Raw genomic sequence first — 23725 nt, 5'->3', positions numbered from 1 at the left:
TGCTATTTCTTTCAAAAAATTACACAAACACCATTTGTTTTACTTGTCTGCACGTTTAATGATTCAGCTATAGTGAAATTGCATTTACTGTACAGGATATGAATATGAGCGTATCAAGTATCTTTACGCTATATAAAACTTCACAATAGTGCTCAATACAAATATAGATTGTAAAAACATGTGAGATTGGACCATTGCTTTGACCGTCATCAAGGTCATATCGACCCCAGTTAAAAGCGAATGATGACTTCAGAGACATATATTACTCTTGGGTTGTTTGAAATACATTTTAGAAATACAACTTTCCAGTCGGGTTGCACGTGGAAAGAAATGAAATGTTTTTGGAGCGTGTTCAGTGAATATGAAATGTTCTGTAACACATGATGGAGAGGATTTCTGTCTGATCATCAGCGTATCCTAATGAATAGACACAGCTGTGCAAACTATACAGTAAAGCTTTCGTCATCCTACTTCATGAATAAATAGATTTATAAATACATTTTTTGCTGCTTTTCTGTAGTATCTGTGTCTTGGCACAGAATGACATCGTTTTAAATAATGCCTTGAAAAACAAACTATATATGCAAAATTAAAACTACTGTAGCTTTTTCAATTCAAAACAAACCAAATGAAATAGTAACATAAATGTGGGCATCTAAAATATACTCTGAATTAAATATCTGCACATAAACATATGAGACCGTTGTGACATGCAATACAGAAAACATGACTTTAAAGTTGCAAGTACATAATTCATCGTTTTTTCAAAAAATAATTCAAACTATATTAAAGTGATGAGGCTCAAAAATATACAATTTCTCAGTCATAGCCTGTGAATATAACATTTCATCTTTTTTCCAAGGTTGGATGTGCACCTGGTTATCACATGACGCTACCTGAGCACCAGGCTGAATCACAGTTACACGCTACTGAGTCGCTCTGAACGAACTGAGACTCAATAAACCGCTGGATATGACACGGTCTGACTCCCGACACATCACTACATCAGTGCCTTCAAATCCGTATGACATTCTAATAAAATAAATATTCTGTTTTTATTTACACAAACATTGGAAACGAATAGCACACGTGTCAAGTGAAAATACAATTTGGAAACATTTTCATTGTTGTATCGCCCCGTATACATCTATTGTCAATTATTTATTCGTCATAACATTTGTAACATTTTTGAAAAGATTCAATATAATCTTCTAATTCACATCGACAGATTCTAGAGTTGAAGATGTTTGTAGCTTTCCTATAAAGCCATCATGGATAAATCCTTAACATTGCACAACGCTTAAAAGTTCAGCAGAATGAATATACATAAATATTTGAAAATTCTTCATTTCCGTTTGAAATAAATGAATAGTGTTACGTAGTTTAATATGAGTTGACTATGTTGTACATTATAGCTTTTAAGAGTGTTATTTAAAATGTCAAAACAATATGATTGATATAGCGAAATAACCCCCAAATTGTTTGATAACCAATGACATGACAGATATCTTTAGAAGCTAATTGGCTCTGGCCTGCAGGTGACATTGATTATTTCAATACAGCTTTGTATTGCTACAGAACAATCTTTACTCAAAATCAGTTTTTAACGGAAGGGCTTTGAGATCAAGTTGTGGCGAGGCAACAGTAAGGAGCAGCTATAAACATCTTAAAGGGTTCGTGACTCAAACACGTGATTGGTCAACACAGGATGCTGCTGACCTGACGCAGAAGTAAGTTGAGGATGCCAACTACATAGAACTAAATCTTTATGAAGTCATGAGAATTTATTTTTATTTGGGTAGTTACAAATCACTTAATGTCAAAATGAAAGTCTTCCTTTTCATCTCATCATGAAATTAAATGGCCTTAGATTCAACACACGTGAATGTGATTTTAGCCTACACGTGTCAATAGGGTATATGCGTTTCGCGCGAAGAACCCAAGGCAGTTTCTGGTTGGGGAGACTTAAAGCAGAGAGAGAAATGGTATCACTTCAAATACGGTAGAGCCGCAACATTTTTACTATTTTCTCCATTTCCATTTTCTCTCTGCTCCAACCGGAAACTGCCGAGGGTTCTTACCGTGAATCGTGGAAGTAACACGTGCATATAGCCCATGTGAACTTAACTGCGTTATTTTTACATTGGTGTGTAGTGACACAAAATTCCACGACCACACTTTCTATACTCTGCGATCCAATTTTTAGGGTCACACGACATTTGAAATCAAAATATATATACACCTCATAAGAGGAAATGGTAAACATGTAAAACAAGATTTGACAAACCCTTCTAAACACACTCTAGATCTACTCACTTTACAAATTCACTTTTAAGGCCACGAGGACCTACAGTAAGAGTTTAACTCCAGTGTCTTTCGATAGATACTTCACAATGACCTGTTTGTGCTCTTTCGTGTTTGTGCAGTTGGTTAAGGATTCATTCACCCAAAACAAAAACGCTGTCATTATTCACCAGCCCTCACTATGTTGCAAACCTGTATGTTGTTTTTTCTTGTGGACCTCAAACAATATTTCGTGTTCCAAACGGGTTTGTAAAACCCAGAGGGTGAGTAAATACTGACGGGAGCATCTTTTAAACGCATCGTGCACTCAAACCAGGCTGCGCGTCCCGCTGGAGTACCTGCGCTGGCTCAGCAGGTGGCGCGGAGGCGGAGGGGTGGGGGGGCAAAACTGATGTGGGTGGTGATAAGGAGGCGGTGGCGGAGGGAGGGGCGGCTGCGTCTGAGCGCCGCCCTCCCGTGACCTGGTGGGCGTGGAGACGGCCGACTGGATGAGGCGGTGGGTGGGGTTGTGGCTGAGGAACGCCTCCACGTGGCCACGCCCGGCGGCGTCGACGACGATCACCTTGACGATCTGCTGGCACTGGATCAGGGTGTCGGGGGACATGGTGAGGGCGGGGCTAGGCAGGACGGCCAGCTGTTGCTGAGTGCTGGGTGGGGCCAGAGGAGAGCTGAGTTGGTACGTTTGGAGCCTGTTGTGAATTGACACCTAGTTTAGAAACAGCCAGAAGCAGGAAGCGTTATCAGCCTGGCCTGCTGCACTCTCACGGCCCTCTGGTGCGGAAAAACACGACAAGGCCATGCCACACAGCATGCAGGCGGCAAAACACGGCACCACGACTTACTATGCCGTCGTACGCACAGCGCATCTGCAGTGGGTGAAAACGTTGTCACAATAAGCGCTTCACACATTTAGCCATTTCTGTACTTTTCGAAACGTGATTTTCTTTTTGAGGATGTATTGAGAGGAATACAATATAATATATGTAACTATGTCTACAGTGTATAAAGATCTTACATAATGAATCTTAGAATGAGATATTTTCAACTACATACCCCACGGGTCCCCTTACATGAAATTTGTCATGTTGTTTCTACAGTAGCCCTAAACCCACAAAGTGCTCTGCGTTTCGTAAATACGTTATCTCCTTCGGCAAAGAAAGGACATTTTAGTTCTGTGTCAGCCACCGTCGTGCTTCGAAAGGGTGAGGGGAGCCATTGGTTGCAATTCACAACCTCACCACTAGATGCTGCTAAATGATATACACTGGACCTTTAACACAAATACCACGGTTATGGTTTCTTTTGTAAGCTTTGAATTTTCATTCAGGGATTCATTTGAATCAGGGATTGGGAGATGTCCATGATGATTTCACTGCTGATTATGTAATATTAATCATCATTAAACATCATTTCCTGCTTTGATGATCATGATATGAATAATGAGCAGATATGAGTTTCATTTACTACTGCGCTGATAATCAGGGTTATAATTTTATCCATCTTTAAAAACACCTGGCAGCCCTTGAGGCTATCAACTCGAGCGCGAATTTACTCCTTCTGACTTATAGACGTGTGTGCCATACCCTGAAAACACACTGATGTTAATCGCGTCTTCAGCGCTGAGCTGTTCACTTTTCTCTCTGCTCTCCAGTTTTCATTTTCTGCTAAAAGAAACAATATTTTTATTTGAAATTCGGGATAAATAATGTTAGTTGTTCACAGACTAAAACAAAAATTTTCATTTTACCTACACAAATACCTATAAATAGTACATCTGAAAAACTGATTTCAACATGGCCTAATTTCTTTTTGCGGCTGTATATTTGTCTCACAGTGTTTAAGATGCTGTGATGTTTGGCGTTTGCTGTCAGACAATTTTTGGTGCAATATATGATCCAACAACATGATCTAATGTTTGGGCACGTCTCCAGGTCCTATTTGCCAGCATTTCAACAGCAGCTTCTCTTCTCGCATGGCTTCCATGTGGATAAATGCTGTTAAATTTAGAGCAAACGCCATATGTGTGAAGGCGCTTATTACTGCGACATATCTGGATACGTCAATGACAAATTTCAAAACATCTAATAAGAAGAGTTTTAAATATTTCACCCCATAACATCGCCAGCTTTATGTAGAGTTATAAACACAGCAAAAGCCAGAATAAGAGGCTATAGATTATATATCATGAAGGACGGGGGTTGTGGTGGGGTTGTTATTGCTTTGCACTAGGGTGGAAGTGTGTGATGGCAAAGACACCGAGGGCAGGCGTCTCCGCACTGATGAACCGAGGGGACACGCTGAAGGGTCAGGAGTTAAAGGACGGGGGGTGTGAGGTTTTCTCTGTTTCTGCAAGGAGACAGCAATAACAACTAAATATACAATAAAACACACACACAAATACATGCCGTCGCCACCCATCAATACACAAACACATGCACATGTCATTTAAACATTCAAGGGGGAAATTCGCTGTTAAACTGTACGGTTGAATAATGCTGTACTGTCTTTCAATGTCATTCTCTTCCCCTCCCTTTAATGCAAATTGTTATAATAAATTGCATTTGCAATAAATGCTATTTAGTATTCTCTCGCAAATAGCAGGCGGTGATACAGTATACTATAGAGGAGTGGTTTAATTGGGCACATATCCAAACGCAGCGTGTAGTCAAGTGTACTCCAGGTTTTTGAAAAGCGCCCCTTCAGGTGCCGGCATGAAGCGATGCTGTGAAATATGTCTGATGACGGTCGTCTATTGCATTCTTCAAAACTCTAATGAAGCACTTTGAACCGACCTACAAGAGCAGGAATTGTGCCCAGTACAGATTTTGGGGGTCTGTCTGCTCATTAGAGTGAATCAGGCAGTTAAAGACAGACAGCATGTCAACTAGTTTTATTCCTAGTGAATTCCCCCATGTGTGTCCAAACTGGTACAAACCTCTACCGTGTTGCTTCCGGTTTTGTCAAAGAAGTCATCCCCTGTAATGCAAACACATAATCAAAAACAGTCTTCTTGCTTTGTGTAAGCTGCGGTTCAGGTACGTACGTAAGATAATAAAAACTGAGATCCATCTACATGAAATGGTTCAAATGCACGTTTGGTTTAATGGTGTTGTTAGGGGAAGGGATAAAAAATACCATTAGGTCAATATAAAAACAGTTCAAGTCTATGGCAAGTCCCTGGGAAGATATGAAAGCAAGCCTCTGTGTTTGTGTGTGTACCTGAAGCAGAACTAGGCCGGGCGTGGATGTCTAGCTGTGTTCCGTTCTTGTTGGTCTGATTTCTCACGACTTGTTGTCTTTCTAGTTCCCCTGAGATGCACATAAAGAATTCGCTTTAATCCGTGCAGAACATTCCCATCACAGAGAAAACAGTTTCAACTAAAATTTACTTCAAAATAATGAACGGGATGCTCAAAATAATTGAAACAACTAACAAACCTAATATATGACTACGTTACATGTGTTATTTCTACATCCGTTACACTGTAGTGTATATTATTTGTAGGTTATATAGTTATTTGGTTGGAGAAAATCAGCTTTATATGACTGGAGGTACTTAAAAGAAAAAATCTTAAAAGACGAATAAAAGGTTGAAATATAGACTCACACTCGATGCGAATCTGCTCCATCTCGGCCACCTCAGCGATGCTCTCTCTCAGGTCCTCTAGAAACTTGAGCAGCTCCTCAGCGCTCTGAGAACAGAAACTCACCACCTGCTTCTTCTCCGAGGAGAACGGAGACAATATCGTAATTCCATGAGGATAATCTGAAAAAACAACACACAACGCAAACATTACAAAGATTGACACTGCAAATATTTGAGCAACTTTTCTATTGAACTGCCATGCATTGTGTTCATGAATTCATGAAGGTTTGGTCTATTGTAAGCAATGCGTATTTATCAGTGTGTGTCCGTGTGCGTGAATTCTCACACTCATTCTCAAACAGATGAAACTGCATGCCCAGTAAGCCCATGGCTTTGCAGAATGTGTATGTGGCTGTACTCTTCTTCTTAGGACACAGCTTCAGAATCTAACATCACAGAGACAGAACCGCTTTTATTCAGCTGTTTGCATCCACACGTGATTACAGTTCATGCACATGCGTGTCTCTCTCACCACTATGAGATCGTTGAAAAGAAAGACCTCCCTCTGATGTGATGCTTGTTTCTGCGGTTTGTTGACGTCTGTGACCTCATAGAGTCGACTGCAGCACACCAGCCTGCGGTGAGGGACCGACAGTATCTGAGAGAGACGGAGAGATCAAATATCGGATGAATTCGCGCATTAAAATAAGGTATGCCACGATTGGTCACGTCACTGACGTCAAATGTGCAGTCTATGTTTATATGTATTCGAATAAAAATAAACTATGGAATTACACAAATGTGGATTATGTAAAAACCAACAGGACAGGGTACATTCCTTCAGGAGTCCTTTAAGATTCACGCAGGAAAATGATCCCGAAAATCGCGCGGGATTTGTAGCGCAGAAGGATAACAGGTTGTAGCACTGTAGTGAGGTAGGCGGGACGAGAGCCGGAATTCGAGGCCGGTCTCGTATCACGGAGGAGATCGGGAGCATAAGAGGACGAGCGACCGGACCGTCAGTGAGAGAGGACCAGGCCTGGATTTGATGTTATGGTTTGTGTGTGTTTATTTACGTTTGAGTTTATTAATTAGGAGTTATTTTTATGTTCGTCGGTTCCCGCCTCCTTCCTTCCCTTTTATGGATCTTGTTACAAGCCCTTTCTGTAGGAGGAAAATGAGATAGACGTTTCTTTCTTTGTGTTCCATGAAAAGAAGTCATAAAGGTTGGAATGACATGATGAGCGCAGGATTGTCTTTTTGGGTGTTAATATTTCATGCGGAGGCTCGCTGTGTTCTGAAATCTAAAATTACATCCTCATAGTAATGAGCATTTTAAATCTAAAATCTTCATATCTCACGCACACGTAACTGGATTCATTAAAGTGGAAAAGAAATTAACAACCACAGACTCTAATATGAATATCACAAACTGTTCCCTTCGGCAAATCTTTTCTTTTTTTCACTGATGCTAGAAAAACTTTGGGAATGTTTTTTGGGTCAATTTAAGAACCTTATTTCAGATTTCAATTGTATACATGGAACCCATGTTGACTTTCTGTGAAGCTATCATGCTATTCTTCACACTGTCTCCATGTCAACAGTATGACGTCATGGGCACACCATTGACGTTACTTTTGTTGTTTTTTATTGGATTTTGTAACTTTGGAACTCAATTTTTATTTGTGATATGAACAAAAAATCCTTTAAAAGCCAAAAACCTAGACACACAAGACTCACTATAGACGGTTTCAACAGCAGCAACAACGATATGTGGCCCAAACTAACTTCCGATAGACCTCTGCAAAGAATGAGTTGTCATAATGAAATTTAATACAATTAATATACAATTAAATAAAATAAATTAATATGAATATCGATTAAAAATAAAATAAATGTTTACATTATAACCAAACTTTGTGCCAGCGCGTGCATCCGATGAAACCGTCTATAAATGGAGACGGTCGCTTTTGTCTCCAATCACCTTTTCAAATGAAAGCGAACCAAATGATGCATTCTTCACGTTTGTCTGACCTCTGTGTTTAATTGGTAGAGAACCGACTCACCGTTTTCATTCCCAGAATGCTCTGCTCCACCCTGGTAACATACGTCACATGATCCTCATTGGAACGTAGTTCCCTCTGCTGTATCCGCTCATAAATCCCAGCCAGCATCTCACGGGGAATGTCCGCCCCATCATCCACCCCTAAAAGAATAATAACACTATGCATTCGTCTGTGAACACTCCCAGCTAAACTACATTCCTTATAGTAGAAAACAAAATAAATAATCCAAAAGTGACGTTTGGCATCAGGTGTATTTGCATGAATATCCCCAGATGGGCTCTGTGACAGCGATGGCCGTTTTTCTTTCGAAGCAAGGACAATGTATATCAACAATCTAAAACGTCATTGTAAGCATTGTGGTGACAGATTTTGTGTCTCAAGTAAAGATTTATGAGGCCGTGGGAAACAGGTCTGTCATCCACCAGTGTTTGACTCATAACCGTGTAGCCCTGGCTTTGTTTTTCACTTTAAAGAACCTCTCCTGCAGCGTGTGGTTGTTATAGCGCCAGGAAGTGTTTGATCAGAGACCAGGAAGCTGTCCAAAACACTACACACACTCTCTGCCTACGCTCCGTGGAGATCATCTGCATTCGTCTTTTGATCTGATAATAAGGCAAATTTATGGAGATGGAAAGATTAATAATTTGTCAAGATTTTAACTAAAATCATCACAACACCAAACAACTCCAGTTTTAATGAAGAGTCGGTGATCGCACGTATGCGTTAACTTCGTTTTTTGTCCCCAAAATAGGGTTTGTCAGGTTTTCATCACTTTTGGATTATGAGGACACCCATCTCACCTCGGAGGTTACGTATGAAGTCTTCTAACAGCATCTTGCGCTCTGGTTTGATGTTGGGACTGTACATATCGGTGTTCAGCAGTACAATAGCGAAGGCCAAGATAAAGATGGTGTCTGGGTTATGAAACTGTTGAACCACGTCAGGGTTACACATACAGTACCTCTGACTGAAAGAAAAAAGGACATGAGGTGTTGAGAAAACAACTAGATGAGACCAAGACGTCTGTGCAATTCCATATAAATGTCTACTTTGGTGAAAACCTGATTTTAATAAAGCTGTGTAGTCGCTCTTAACTGAATTCATAACGTAACAGTGTTTTAAAGCATAGTTTTAGGTACACTCTTAAAAATAAGGGTACTTCACGATGCCATAGAAGAAAGCATTTGACTAAATGGCGAAAACAGGTTCTTATAAAAGGTAAGGAAGGGATTTGACTGAACGGTTCTCCGTGGAACAAAAAATGGTTCTTCTATGGCGTTGCTGGGAAGCACCTTCATTTTTAAGAGTGTAAGTGAATTGTCACATCCATAACGGTACATATTCCTCATAAATGGGCACATGAAAAATAAACAAGTTTTATAAAAGCAATCCCTTCTCCATTTGTTGATATAAACAGATGTTTCAATATATTGGTAATAAATACATTTTCTGAGAATTTCAAGTTTTACTGAAAATGTCACATGCATAACGCTGGAATTAACCGTCTGTCTAATCCATTCGTATGCCATCCATCAGTTCAGAAAGATCTCACGTGGGATCAAAACGAGACCCGTGTAAACAGCACTGGAGAGTTTTGAGCTTTGTTTAAAGGATTAAAATATATTCCTTTCATCTGTGATGTTTCACCTTTTAATAAAGACATTTATATATATATATATATAAATGTGTGATTTTTTTAAACGTCTTTATCAAACGTGTTTATTTTTTACGTGTTTATGCGATAACCTTAAATTTTATCAGAGTTTTCACATGTCTTGTCATGCTGTCAGTCTTTGACATTGCTGTTGGATGATTTTATTTCACTCATGAGGTTTGACTGGATTGACCACAAAACATCTAGAAATCAAGATTAAATGAACATTTGGAATGGCAGATTGCAGGCTTGTGTTTGTGATTCTCACCTGAACGCTTCGATGAGCCTCTCGACTTTCTGAGCTTCGCCCTGAACTCGCACGTGAGACTGAAACTTCCTCAGAGCTTCATCCAACTCCAGCATGGAAAAATCCATCTCATCCACCACACAGCTAAGTCGGCAACACAAACCAAAAGAACAGGAATAACCAGTTCTTATCATCAAAAATATGGGCATTACATCTTTTATTCATTGTGAGGAAGAAACTATAGAGCTGTATGTAGACCTGTCCTGTGACTCACTCTAAGACATCTCTGTTGAATTGTCTCTTGCTGTTACCCAGAAACTCTCCAATCATCTGTCGGCTCAAGCCCTTCCTCTGTAACAGGAAGTGGGCAACGCCTATGGCTGTGTCTGGAATGAAGCCCCTGGATATCAGGAACTGATTGCCTTTGTCTGGATTTCTACAGAAAGATAAAGATTCTATTAAGATAACACAAAACTGGGGTGGAAGTGCTTAAAGGTGTATTTTTCGTTTAAATAAAAAACGATAGTTTTTGATACAATAGTAAATAGTATTATTTCCTTTATGTAATGTTTAAAGGGATAGGTCACACAGAAATGGAAAAAACTTTTTTTTTTCCAAGATCATTGTCGACCCTTACAACGAAAATGTTTATTTAAGTTTTCACAATACAGACTTTTATGAACTAAAAATTGAAGTGAAACAGTACAGTTCAATTGATATAATACTCAGTACTTTAATATTCAATTTAATTTACACAATTTAAATATACTGAGTACTTAGTACATACAAAAAGCACACAAATGTTTAGTTTTTTTTATGTATACTTAGGATTTTGTGCGACGTCTTTTGTGCAATGGCACATTCATGTAGATTAAAAAAAGTGATGATTTTCAGTGTATATTAATGAAGGCGAACAGTCTGAGTTTGTGTGCAGGTATCTGGGAAATGTGTCCAGTATGTTTTAAGAAAGTATAAGGCCCGGTCACACTTGCCGTTTTGCTCCACTGACTTCCATTCATACGCATTAAAATGCAACAGGCCGAAGATATTTTGCATATCGCTGCATAGCAAAGTTCAAATTTGGTGAACTTTCACCTGCAAATTCGCATCATGTAAATGCATGAGACCAATAGAAGATCAAAACGGTACAGACATGTGAAAGATGGAAGCATCGCTCCTGCACATTTTTGCAACACTGTCCGAATGAGTTTAGCATGCTCAAAGCCAAGTGTGACCGCGGAATCATTCATGGCCACAAACGATCAGCGACAGATGATTCTTTTCACATCAGTTAACATCTTGTTGCATATGTCAGCTGTACACACATGCTCAGCGCCATCTGTCTCGACAGCCCACCCACAACCCCACTGCAATGATCCTGTGTTCACAATCTCATTTCTAACGTTCTCTTCAATTACGCCTGCCAATATTTCGCAGATATCAGCTGACAGTACAGAGAGACACCAAAAACAGTTGTATTTCTATGATTATTATAAATGAATAAATCCTAATGTCATTTATAGCCCGCCAGTCTAGACGGTTAAATATTCGCCCTTTATGCAATGGAGGTCAAACTTTTTTGCATACATTTTCATATATTTTATAATGTTTATGCACTGCTGGTGTCGAAAATATTACGCAGTGTTTACCACCCACAAGTCTAGACTTTCAATTATGTGCTTTCATACAGTTTCTCTTTCACTTTTAAAAATTCATAACTGAATAAATGACTGAATTTCAAGAGTGCTATTACTCAATTCATGCAAATGCAAAAAGGTTCAATAAACAATTAGCTCATTTCAATACAGATCAATATACATCTTATGAAATTATATTTAACAGGACACATATGTGAAGGACTTTTTTCAAAATATATCCTATAGGCTTTAGATCCTGATTTGCATTTGCATTGTCACAATTTGAACATCCACAAATAGAAAACACAATTTGCAAATATAATTTGCAATGCGTTTTTAAAATGGTCTTTAAAACCCAGATATGATGTATTATAAATCTTCTAGAGATTATTTTTTCTCTATCTCTCTCTATTTGTTTCCTAAAGATGACATCACCGTGCCATGTGCATCATTTACAGCACACTGACCAATTCCACACCATCTGACCTTATATACAGGCAAACACACACTCATTACAGATACGCACTACATAGCACGAGAATAAAACGTGCTTAGAATGTACACACATCATCACAGGAAGCTCACATGAAGCAGATTGTCTCTTATTCACACAGCGTGAATGAAAGTGTGTGTGTGTGTGCGTGTGTGTGTAGATCACCTGGTTACCAAAGCAACCGTCGTGCTATTTAATTCAAGCACGTCAAAGTAAATCTGATCTGAGATTTCAATTGAGTGTTGATACACTCCGAAGACTGTGAGGATTGTGTGCGCACTCCTATGTGTGAGATGATATACAGGCAAAATGGAGTCTTACAATCAGGCCTAAGGAAGAATAATATAGAAATTATGAATATGCGTGTATGCATACGTGTGCGTGCATGTCAGTAAACTGAAAGAAAGAGCACTCGGCTATTTAGTCACTGGCAAGCAGACAAGGCAAAAAAGCTCTTTTTCACCAAGAAATTTGTGGTACTGTATATCTGCAGGAGAAGGGCCACACACATTTGCCCGTGGTGAGCTTTTGCCAATCTGTTAAATTAAGCTGATAGTGTTTGGCGATCCCTAGGAGTTAGAGCTTTAAGCAAAATAATACCTCCAAGTATTAAACTTTGACATGTCTGTAATCCTACACTGTGCTACAGACCTCAGATAGATGACTAGTACATTCTGTTCCTCCAGATGGTTTACTAGATGAACCTGACCTTATGTAGGGAACAGAACGTCATACAGACTTTTGACACGGGCCAGTAAGCAACTACGTGGGCAACATCTTGGAACATCCTAGCAACAACCCATTAACGCCCTAAAAATCACTCCCACAAAAAGACCCTAGTGACCCCATAGCAACAAGTGCATAGCAACAAGAACCACTCAAGCAGCTGCCGTGGCAACCATGCACAGCATCCCAGCTTCATTGCATTCACTTTTTCCCCAGAAAATGCCAAAAACCTGTTGATAATTACTGTTATTACATTAAACCCAACCTCATATCTATATTCCAGGTCTTGGCATAATTAGAAAGATGTGTATTCATTGTAATAGTATCCAAACACTATTTGTAGTTGTTTCAGCCGTTTTGTTTTAGTTGATTTGTAGTTGTTTTAGCTGATTTTAACATTTATTTTAAATAATTTTAAGTCATCTTGAGGCCCTTCTGGTTTGTAGAACACTCCTGAAGATGGTTCAGCAAGTGTTGACCTTTAATTTTGTACTCACACATTGAAGAGGTTGAGCCCAATGCGGTAGAGGCGTTTTCGGCTGATATCCGTGGAGAGGGTGCCGCAGGGAGTGTCCTGGCAGTGTGGACGGGGCAAAGACATAATCATCGTCTCACATGCTGATGTCGAGGTGCTGCTGCTACTAACAGGCTCTGAACTGTTTTCCGCCGTCTCAGGCGCAATCTGACTGGTTGATTTCCTCTCCTGGCCCGCCCCTGTGCCCGCTACATCCAATCCGGTTGGCTGCTGTTTTTCCTTCTCTTCCTCACCGGTTGGCGGCACTGGAAACTCAGGTTCGACATTGACGGATGATTCCGACCGGCCTACGTTCTGCCCTCCGGTTTGGGCTTCTGAGCTAGTCTCCTTGGATACGCCATTACCCAGGGAAACGGACTCCAGCATGGATGAGGACAGGCGAAAGTTACGGTTGTCAATTTGAACGGTCACGTCCCTGAAAGCCATCATAAGCTTACTGGCGCTGCGGGGTATGTTCTCCACACAGCTGCTGTGCGTGGCCTCCTGTAGGGTGGAGGAGTCCATCAGAAGTCCCTCATGATGAGACCCAGAGGGAGGAAACGAAGAGGACTTCTCTGCCTCGCCGTCTCGTACCAAACTCCAGCTGCTTAAAGCTTCATCGATGGACCTTGCTAATGACTCCACCTTGCAGGGAGAAAGGCAAAGTGAATAAAATAAAATAGAATATAGCAAAGCAGAGCAGAACAGAAAAAATAGAACAGCAAAATGAAACAGAATATAAACAAAAATAATGGAATCAAAACAGAACAAAATAACGAAATATAATAGGAAAACAAACGAATAAGAACAATAAAATAGAATGGAACAGAACAGAACAGCAAATTGAAATGTAACAAAATCAAAAAGAACAGAAAAAATAAAATAGGAAATTTGAATCAGACTCTAAGAGAACAATAGAATGAAATTGGATTGGGATAGAATAGAACAGCGAAACGGAACAGAATTGAAAAATAAAATGAAATAAAATAGAATAGAAAAAGAAAAGGACTATAAGAGAAGAATAGAGTAATAGAGTAGAGAATAGAATAGAGAATAGAATGGGATGAGATGGTATTAGATGCAATGAAACGGCAAAATGGAACAGAATAAAAAAATGCAATAAAATAGAATAGAAGTATATAGAAGAATAGAAGATAACAAATTAAATCCCAGAATATAACAACAGAATATAATAGAATATCACAGGGAAAAACACAAGAAAAGAAAATATAGAGTCAAATGAAACAGAAAAACAAAACAGAATTAAATAAACCAGAAGAATAGAAGATGATACACAGTATTACAGTTAAGCAGGGCAGAAGAAAACAGAAGAGAACAGCAAAACAAGTAATGGAATAAAGAGCATCTGCCAGCACATGCTTGTACAGTAAGAGCACCTGTTCCGTGAATGTGTCTTCCAGGTGTGTGAGTGTAGCCGTTGTGCCCACCGGCAGTGACGTTGAATGTTTGAGAGGAATGCCCATGAGCGTACAGTCCTCCATCAGAGCCCGTTCAGCAGAATACCCATCCCTCTGAACCCGGACCCTGCGCACCGACATCCGCCGTGGAATCCCGCTCTCCAGAACCGAGTTCCGAATCTTCTGGAAGTTTTTACTGAGCTGGTACTGACGAAAAGCAGTCTGGATCTTACAGGCCGCACGCCGGGAAATGAGAGGACCGCCGTACTTCTGTTCCAACTCCTCTATCTGCATAGAGACAGGGATAAAGCCTTGAATTTGTGTCACGCCACATTAGTTGTTATATTCTGGGATTTAATTTGTTATCTTCTATTCTTCTATATACTTCTATTCTATTTTATTGCATTTTTTTATTCTGTTCCATTTTGCCGTTTCATTGCATCTAATACCATCTCATCCCATTCTATTCTCTATTCTATAAATAAAAGAACACATTTATTTATGTAGCACCCTCTGCTAGCCATATACATTCATTGTTGCACACGTATGGAGACGTTGAGATTCGTTTACAAAATATGCTCATCCTTTCATACTATTAATATCCTCATGTTCCTGCACAAACGCTCATGTGTTGGGGTCTTACCTGTTTTTGTTTGAGATCGGGTGAGAGCTCATATTCTCGAGGATGTGAGCAGGGAGCGACATCAGACTCGGTGTGTTTTTTTTCATCTCTCTCTTCCTCTCTTGCAGCAGGAGTCGAGCTGTAGTTTCAGAACACACATGTGAGCAGTGACTGACCCAGATTCGCTGTCTTTAATCTTGAGTGATCAGAAGCCAATGTGCATCCACAGCTAATGAACTGTTTAATTACTGCACGCCGCGCTTCACACATTTTAAATGCAACGCAGCCTTCAGGGAAAATGAGGTGATCGCCTGAAACTTTCAGACTTCGAAATAGGCAATGAATTGATGTTAGAAACAATATTTTTTTTACTGAAATAAAAAAGTAAAATTAAACAAAATGTATAACTATAGCAGTGAGTGAACAATATCAGTGTGGAAGACTGACAGCATGACAAGACACATGAAAACTGTGATAGAAATCCAGAAATTTTCCTAAATAATGTACAAATATTAGAAAACGACAGAGCACGTTTTCTGTTATTTTGAGATTCTCCGGTTTTCATTTTCTGTAAATAAACTCAAATAGAAACAATATTTTTGTTTGAAATTTGGGAGAAACATTTTTTGTAGTTCCCAGAATGAAACAAAAATGATAATTTTACCTAAACACATACCTAAAAAGAGTAGACTTTTTCCACGGCAGTGTACTGTATATATACTTGTATCATATTTTTGTATGTATGTATGTATGTATATATATATATATATATATATACTGGTTATAAAACTACAACATGAAGTCAAAAGCTGCCACAAATATAATAATATATTAATTAAAAATAAGAGTTCTCATTTATTACAATGAGCTAACAATGAACAATACTTCTACAGCATTTAGTGATACTACTTGGTGTACATTTTGACATTTACCAATACACGTTTTAAAATCAAACATTGTTCAAATGAATACACAATGAACTAACATGAAAAAACACAAAAACCTGTGTCAGTATAAAATAACATAATTAAAGATGAATAAATGCTATAAAAAAATCGCTCATGTTTGTTCATGTTAGCAAATGCAACTGATATTAATGAAAAATATCTTATCGTAAAGTAATATTTTTATTTTCTTAAAATGTAAGTTACCCTTATTAAAACATTAAAATAGCATTTTTAAGATGTATTCTAAAATCAGCATTTTTCTCTAAAACAAAAAAAAGAAAAGGAAGAAAAGAAGAAACTGTTTAATTAAAAAAAGAAACCCAAAGCCTAAGATGAAATCAACCCAAATCTCTAAAGGGTAACACCCCCACACACACTTACATAACCCTGTACATGACAAAGCCATTTTGTGCGAAAAAGCGTCTGTGAGCGCCAAACAGATGTTTAAATCATGAGACGTGTGATAGAGCGTGTTTTTTCTGCTTAACACCACAGCTCAACCCCATTTCCTTTCCCTCCTGTGTCCATCTAAGCGTAGACACTGCTTTACAGTGCAAGCTGCTGACTGCATCCACTGTCAGCACATTAGCCGCTACCCTGGAGTAAAGAGCACTTAAACCCTGCATGCACTCATACATGAGGAGCACAATGTTCCTGCTTGCCTCTGAGGCTCAGGATGCACAATCTGAAGAGCATTACACAGATGCTATAAAAGCGTAAGTTCATCCCAAAATCTCATTTGTGTGATTTTTTTGCTCACCCACATGACGTTAAACATGTTTAGAGAACTTCCAGCATCTTCGAAGCACAAATAAAGGTGACATCCGAGAGATTTCCAGGCGTCCTCATAGACATCAGGGTTATAGTTGTCGTCAAGGTCCAGAAAAGTACTAAAGACATTGTTGAATTGGTCCATTAAACTGGCTCAGTTTAATTTTCCTGAAGCGACGAGAATGCTTTATGTGCGAAAAACAAACCAACGATTTTAATAGAAAAATTCTCCTCTGTCAGTCTTTGGAGCGCGTTCACGAAGGCACTTCGACGCATGCGGGGAAATCTCTCGGATGTCACCTAAACATCTTTATTTGTGCTCTGAAGACGCTGGAGGTTCTGTTTAACGTCATGTTCGTGAGTAAAAAATCACACAAATTTGATTTTGGGATGAACTTACCCTTTAAGATGCTCTATACGAATCCTTAGGAGGTGGCTACACAATTGGGGGCTCAGGACCAAATACGAATGAAAGCTCTACAGCATCAACCGTCTCACATCCCTGACTGTGACATGAGATGTGATATAAGAAGACAGAAGGGAGTTTGATGTCATTTCTTGTGATGTGGCTAAAATAAATAAGCTTTCTTCCAATGGTACAGGTGTGAAACGAGAAATACTCCAGCAGCATGCCTGTTTTGATTTTTCTTTGATCATTTCTCTCCTGCAAAGCCCCTTCTAAAAGAAATAGTTCACCCTAACAAATCATTTATTCACCCTCATGTGGTTCTTAACCTGTATATGACTCTTTTCTTCAGCGAGGCACAAAAGAACACATTGTGAGAAATGTCTCTGTAGTTTTGTGTTCATACAATGGATCGCAATGCTGTTGCCAACGTTCTTCAAAATATCTTCTTTTGTGTTCTGCAGAAGAAAGAAAGTCATATCTGTTTGAAATGACACAAGTTTGAGTAAATAAAAGAACGTTTTTGTGAACTGTCTCTTTAAGTCATTTAGGTATTAATCTTTCTGTTTATCATTTCAACTCATTTCTATTGTTCGTTTAAACTCTTTAAAAATACTGTTATTGTTGAGCTAAAGGTTTGTTCAAATCCTGAGACATATGAAGACACACATCCTGAGGAGATAGCAACAACCAAGAACACCTTAGAGAAACCTACGCCATATCTTGGGCCCAGAACATACAGTAAAAGAGACTTTGGGGTGAGCCTGTTACTTACAACCTAGCAGCCACCCGAACACCCTAGCAACCACTAAAGAATGTGCAAACAACCACTTTATAGAAATGCTCGGAAACTCAAAATAAATACCCTAAACTTTGCCCACAGATTTTGCACAAACTACATTTACATTTAAAACTTATTTGCAAAAACAGATACATTTTCAATTATCATGTTTTTTATTGGGTTATGTGTCAATTGTGTTAGTTATCTGTATTTGTTTGTTATTCCTTAATCAAAACAACCCAACTGAAGTTTAAGCGATGTTATTTGGAACGCACAATAAAACATGATTTTTGAGAAGAAAAAAAACTGAATACTCTGTTTTTGCAAATGAACTCTACATTTATAATCCATTTCCATTTTTGCATTTAGCAGAAGCTTTTATCCGAAGTGAGTGAGAAAAAAAGTGAGGATACAGTAAAGCGATTCATCTAAGACAAAATCGCGAGAAATGATCTGCCCGCTGCTACAAGATCAGCAGATTCTGTAGCCATCTTTAAGAATGTCAACCGTCAACACCTGACAGATCAGTTCTGACTTCTATCTCTTTTCTACTCTTTTGAAGAAAAACTCAGTATATACTGTGGTAGTCTATATGAGACCGTTTTTTTTATGGAACGTATGCTTTTTGTTGTCCTAATGTTGTTCCAATTGCTTCCATTGTTTACCTCATCTGTAATTCGCTTTGGATAAAAGCGTCTGCTAAATGACTAAATGTCTAGACATTTTGTTCCACCAGAACAGGTGTGAAACACATAGCAAACAAATGAAAAGAAATCTTGCTTCTTGTTTCTTCCCCCTTTTTCATTTCTCTCGCATTTGTCTTTCCCTCAAAATCACAAAAATGAAGATAACCGAAAGCTGATCTTCGCTTAAAGTGTCAAAGTTGTTTTGTCATCTTGGTTTAAAACATAAAATTGAAGGTTACTATATGCACTATGTGCACTCCGTATTTGTGTTTTAAATCAAATTACGTCTGCTGACATTCAAAATCGTACCCAAAAGCTCATTTTATAAATCCTTATCATAAGCATACCGTTGTGAAATGGGGTCAGGTATTTATGTGCTTGCTCACTAACTGTTTAAGCAAAGAAATTACAGATTGTTCGCACATTCACACACACTCCTTGGTCCACCTGATTGACAGTTCTTATCCATACTGAACGTTTTCCAGCCCCACAGAGGACAATCCAGGGTTAAACTCTACCTGCAGCTTAAACCAACTCTATTTCTCTCAAAAGCACACAATTACACTTCGCTAGCTTGAATCCCATCACCCAGAACGCCTCAGGCTGAGAACACAGGGACCAGAGAGAGAAAACCACTATCATTCAACGAGGAACACTTAACTAATGCAGGCAGCTGCAGTAAACAAGTTTACCCCGGTATGATTCATCACAGTCTCACCAAAAACAATTCCTTTACCATATCGAGCTCCGTAAATGTTGTTTGGCATGTAGAAAGACAAACTCTCCTGTGATTGGCTCATAGTTAAAGAAAGGTTTGATCCTCACCCGGAGCAGGATATGGAGTCTCCATCTGAAGATTCTGGCGCAGGACAGCAGAACTGGTGCAGGACCGTCTGGCTCCTGTAAAGATCAGAGTGAAACATCAATTGCAATGAATAATTTGCATGTTGTTTCATGCATCCTCTGGTGATTTATGGAGGATGTGTAGCATTGTGAAAATGTAAAATCTGGGCTGGGATCGAGAAGGTTAAAGGCATAGTTCACTCAAAAATACATTCTTCTGCAGAACACAAGATATTTTACATTTACTTGTACATTTAGCAAACACTTTTATCCAAAGCGACTTAAAAATGGAAGCAATTGGCACAACATAAGGACAATAGAAAGCATTAGTGCAGTAAAACTGGTAAGAAATAAATATATATATAGGAATAGAAAGAGTAGAAAAAAGATAGAATTCAGAACTAATCGGTCAGGTGCTCATCGAAGAGATTTGTTTTCAGCTGAAGCTGTTGATCTTGTAGCAGCGGGCAAATCATTCCACAAATGTGTAACAGATCCAGAGAAGGTGCGTGAGAGTGATTTTTTTCCCTTTTTAGGATGACACTACAAGTCGTCGTTTGTTTGCAGAGCGTAGGGAACATATAGTAAGTGAGTGAACATATGGGGGTGCCGAACCAGTGGTGGTCTTGTAGGCCAGGAGCAGAGCTTTTGAATTTGATGCGAGCGACTATAGGGAGCCAATGAAAAATTTATGAAGAGAGGAGGGACATGTGCTCTCTTTCGTTCATTGAAGACCACACGTGCTGCTGCCTTCTGGATCATCTGTAGAGGTTTGGTTGTGCAGGCTGTAAGTCCAGCCAGTTGCGCATTGCAAATAGTCCAGTCTGGAGAGGACAAGAGCCTGGACGTTTTTGCGAGGTTCAGCTGCAGGTGGTGGTCCTTCATCCAGAGCGAAATGTCACTCAGGCATGCTGAGATGCGTGCAGAAACAGTCGGATTGTCAGGCTAAAAAGACAAGAGGAGTTGTGTATCATCCGCATAGCAGTGAAAGGAAAAGCCATGTTTCCGAATGACAGAACCTAGGGATTTCATGTATAAGGAAAAGAGCAACGGTCCAAGCACTGAGCCCTGAGGCATGCCTGTATTGAGATGTTGGGATCCGAGACCTCACCTCTCCAGGATACTCTAAATGAGCTACCTGAGCAATAAGACTTGAACCATTGTAGAACCATTCCAGAGACACCCATAGCCTAAAGGGTCGAAAGGAAGATGTGGTGGTTAACTGTGTCAAAGGCAGCAGATAGATCCAGTAGGAAGAGTACAGACGAGTTACAGACTGCTCTTGCCCGTCTCAGGGCTTCAATGAGAGTCTCTGTGGAATGACCGCTCTTGAAACCAGGTTGTTGTCCAGGAGGTTGTTCTGCGTGAGAAAGGAGGAGAGCTGTTGAAAAACAACATGCTTAAGAGTTTTGGCAACGAAGGGGAGGAGAGTTACCGGTCTGTAGTTATCTAACAGTGCAGGATTAAGAGTGGGTTTCTGCAGTACCGGTGTAATACGGGCCTCTTTGAAGAATACAGGAAATGTACCAGTGGTGAGATACGAGTTGATAACGTGGGTCAGAGCAGGAATCACTGATTGAGAGTTGGCCTTGAGGAGATGGGTGGGGATGGGATCTAGTGGGCAGGCCCCTGGTTAAAATAAATTATCTTTGAAACGTCATCTTCAGATAGGAGAGGGAAAGAGGGGACCGGGCATGTGTCCGGGGTTCGGCCATGTTCTAGAGGCGGCGGCGCAGAGATTTCTTTATGAAGAACAAAAAAGTTAATACTGAAGGGCAATACTTAAATTGCCTTGTAAGAAACACAGCACCTCTTAAAATAAACAATTACACATCAGTGAGCCGTTGTCAGATCAACAAAGATGTGCTTGTGCATGACTGCAATTTTGCCCTGAAACTTGCCATCAAGTATCTCACACTTTCTACCTTCCTGACAGACGCTTTAATTGCATTCAAAGCTATACATTTTAACAGTATGTGTTATCCCTGGAATGAAAACCATGATGCTCTACCAGCTGAACTGCAGGAATTTCTAGCGCAACAACAAAATCTGTTCCCACAAAGCCCCTTAGAACACACAGACACACAACACGCTCTGAAACTCTAAGACTAAGCAGTTTTTACCCTTAAGGAAAAGATAATGTTTTCATTACACAAATCAGAAAAGGATGTACAGTATCATGCTAGTTTTGCTTGTGGGGACCCCCGCGTGCAGACACACACACACACACACACACAGGGAGTACTCTACAAATGCAGCGTAAGATGTGCAGTGAAGCAGATGAGCAGGCGTAATGGAAGACACACAGACACAGCTCTCGCTCTCTTTCTCTCTCTCTCTTAGTGTGGATTAGATTCCAGCTGGCGGATAAGCTTCACATGCACTATGGGAATGTCACTTAAAGCCCCACTTTGCACACAAATCCGTGTGTGTGTGAGCAAGTACACACATGTATTTGTGTGGGTCACTGGCAATGAAATGTTCTCGTGTTTATTTATAACACAGAAATAAATGCTTTCATAATAAGGTGCATAAAAGTCTCTTGATCCAGACGTTTGAAAGAGTGAAAGTATTGACCTAATGTTGAACTACAATATTTTTCTTCCATCTTAAAAAGTGTGTGTTCACTAACACACACACACACACACGTAAAAGTACAAATAGTTTAAAAAACATAAAAAACCAGCTTCTGAACACTTTAAATGCAAATGCATTGCATCATCCTAAAATAATAATGTGCAATAAAATATTTAGGCTACAGTGGGCATCGTACAGTGAAATGTCTCTGTTATGTAATCCTCCTGATGGCGCAATGTAATCGGTCCTGACAATTCAATGCTGTTAGATCGCCTCGTTTTTAATTTTCTACTATGCGTGATTATTCAATAACTCACTCGGATGTTCGTGGAAGTCCCACAGCTCGACACAGGGTGGCAGGTGTTTGTGGGACCAGGGAGCGACAGCAGGGGTCCTGAGCTACATCAACATCTTGATCAGGGGGTTCTGGACTGCTGGGTCCAGCGGGCACAAGCTGCATGTCCTGCGGGGAATGATGCTGCTGGGTTTGGGATTGAACGGAAGGCGTCCAGTCTCTGATGGCCGGGCTCGTTCGAGGCAGGCTGGAGGTCCGGGGGGGCGGAGGCGGATGATACCGGGGAGGGTGCCGGTGATGGCCGCTGGAGTCCCGTAGCTGCCGGTTCTCGTGCACTAAATCTTCCATTCGGCGCTCGAGTATGTCTATCCGATAGCGTTGGGTTTGGATTAGACTTTGTTGGTTCTGCACGATGGCGGTGAGCTCCTTTAGATACAGCACCGCCTGCAGAGGGTTATCTAGTAGACTCGACATCCCGGTTATGCTTTTTTTCAAAACGACAAGAAATGATGCGTTTTCAGTGAGATGGTTCAGTGACAGTGCCACCCAAAATATTCCAAGCGCTGGTTAGTATTGAAATGGCTGAACCGATAGAGAGACCGAATGAGCGAGAGACCCCCGCATCCGCCTCCACCTCCGTGCCCAGCGCGCTCATGAAGGGATGCGCGGGATGGTGCTGATGCGAGGATGTCAAAACAGAGGATTGAAGGAGGCGGAGTAACGTTCGCGAGTGACGTCGTATTGCACGCAACAAGGCGCAATCACATGCAAGTTTGTTTCTTCAAAATCTAGTAACGACAAACCGAGATATGCTATTTTTAGTCATAATAATACATTGTAGCCCTTACAAGCGAGTAAAACACATAAAACAATTCACATGCAACAAAAAAAGTAGTTTTCACAAGTTTACTTGTCAACGTTTCTGCTGCTTAGTTAATCAATTTCACATATCGAAACGTTTTATTGTTTTAAAGTATTCTTCTTTGTTTATTTGTAACTTTGTCCATATTATTTTGTCTGTATAAAGTTTTTTGTCAGTTATCACCATTACGAATAACAATATTAAATAAATCAATAATGTTAAATAAATAAATAATGTTTTATTTCGCTACAGTAGCCTTACCGTAATGAATGTGGTTTTATATTGGCCCT

The 23725-nt window shown here is 39.8% G+C and overlaps 1 protein-coding gene across 1 annotated transcript; it reads right to left on the bottom strand.

Annotated features, from left to right (window-relative positions):
- Window positions 1–47: 47 nt before the first annotated feature.
- On the bottom strand, window positions 48–23047 carry iqsec3b (IQ motif and Sec7 domain ArfGEF 3b; the record flags this gene model as incomplete). Its single annotated transcript, XM_079465450.1, has 15 exons — window positions 48–3010; window positions 5240–5280; window positions 5524–5613; window positions 5912–6070; window positions 6237–6336; window positions 6423–6548; window positions 7957–8096; window positions 8757–8923; window positions 9879–10001; window positions 10132–10293; window positions 13211–13872; window positions 14625–14933; window positions 15289–15406; window positions 19684–19758; window positions 22596–23047. 15 exons carry the CDS (start codon window positions 23045–23047, stop codon window positions 2612–2614), a joined length of 3123 nt encoding a protein of 1040 aa, XP_079321576.1. The 3' UTR covers window positions 48–2611.
- Window positions 23048–23725: the final 678 nt, after the last annotated feature.

Source organism: Barbatula barbatula (assembly GCF_947034865.1).
Source record: "Barbatula barbatula genome assembly, chromosome: 10".
NCBI lineage: Eukaryota > Metazoa > Chordata > Actinopteri > Cypriniformes > Nemacheilidae > Barbatula > Barbatula barbatula.
Note: the sequence above shows the minus strand (reverse complement) of the source record. Positions and strands in the feature narration are given on the sequence as shown.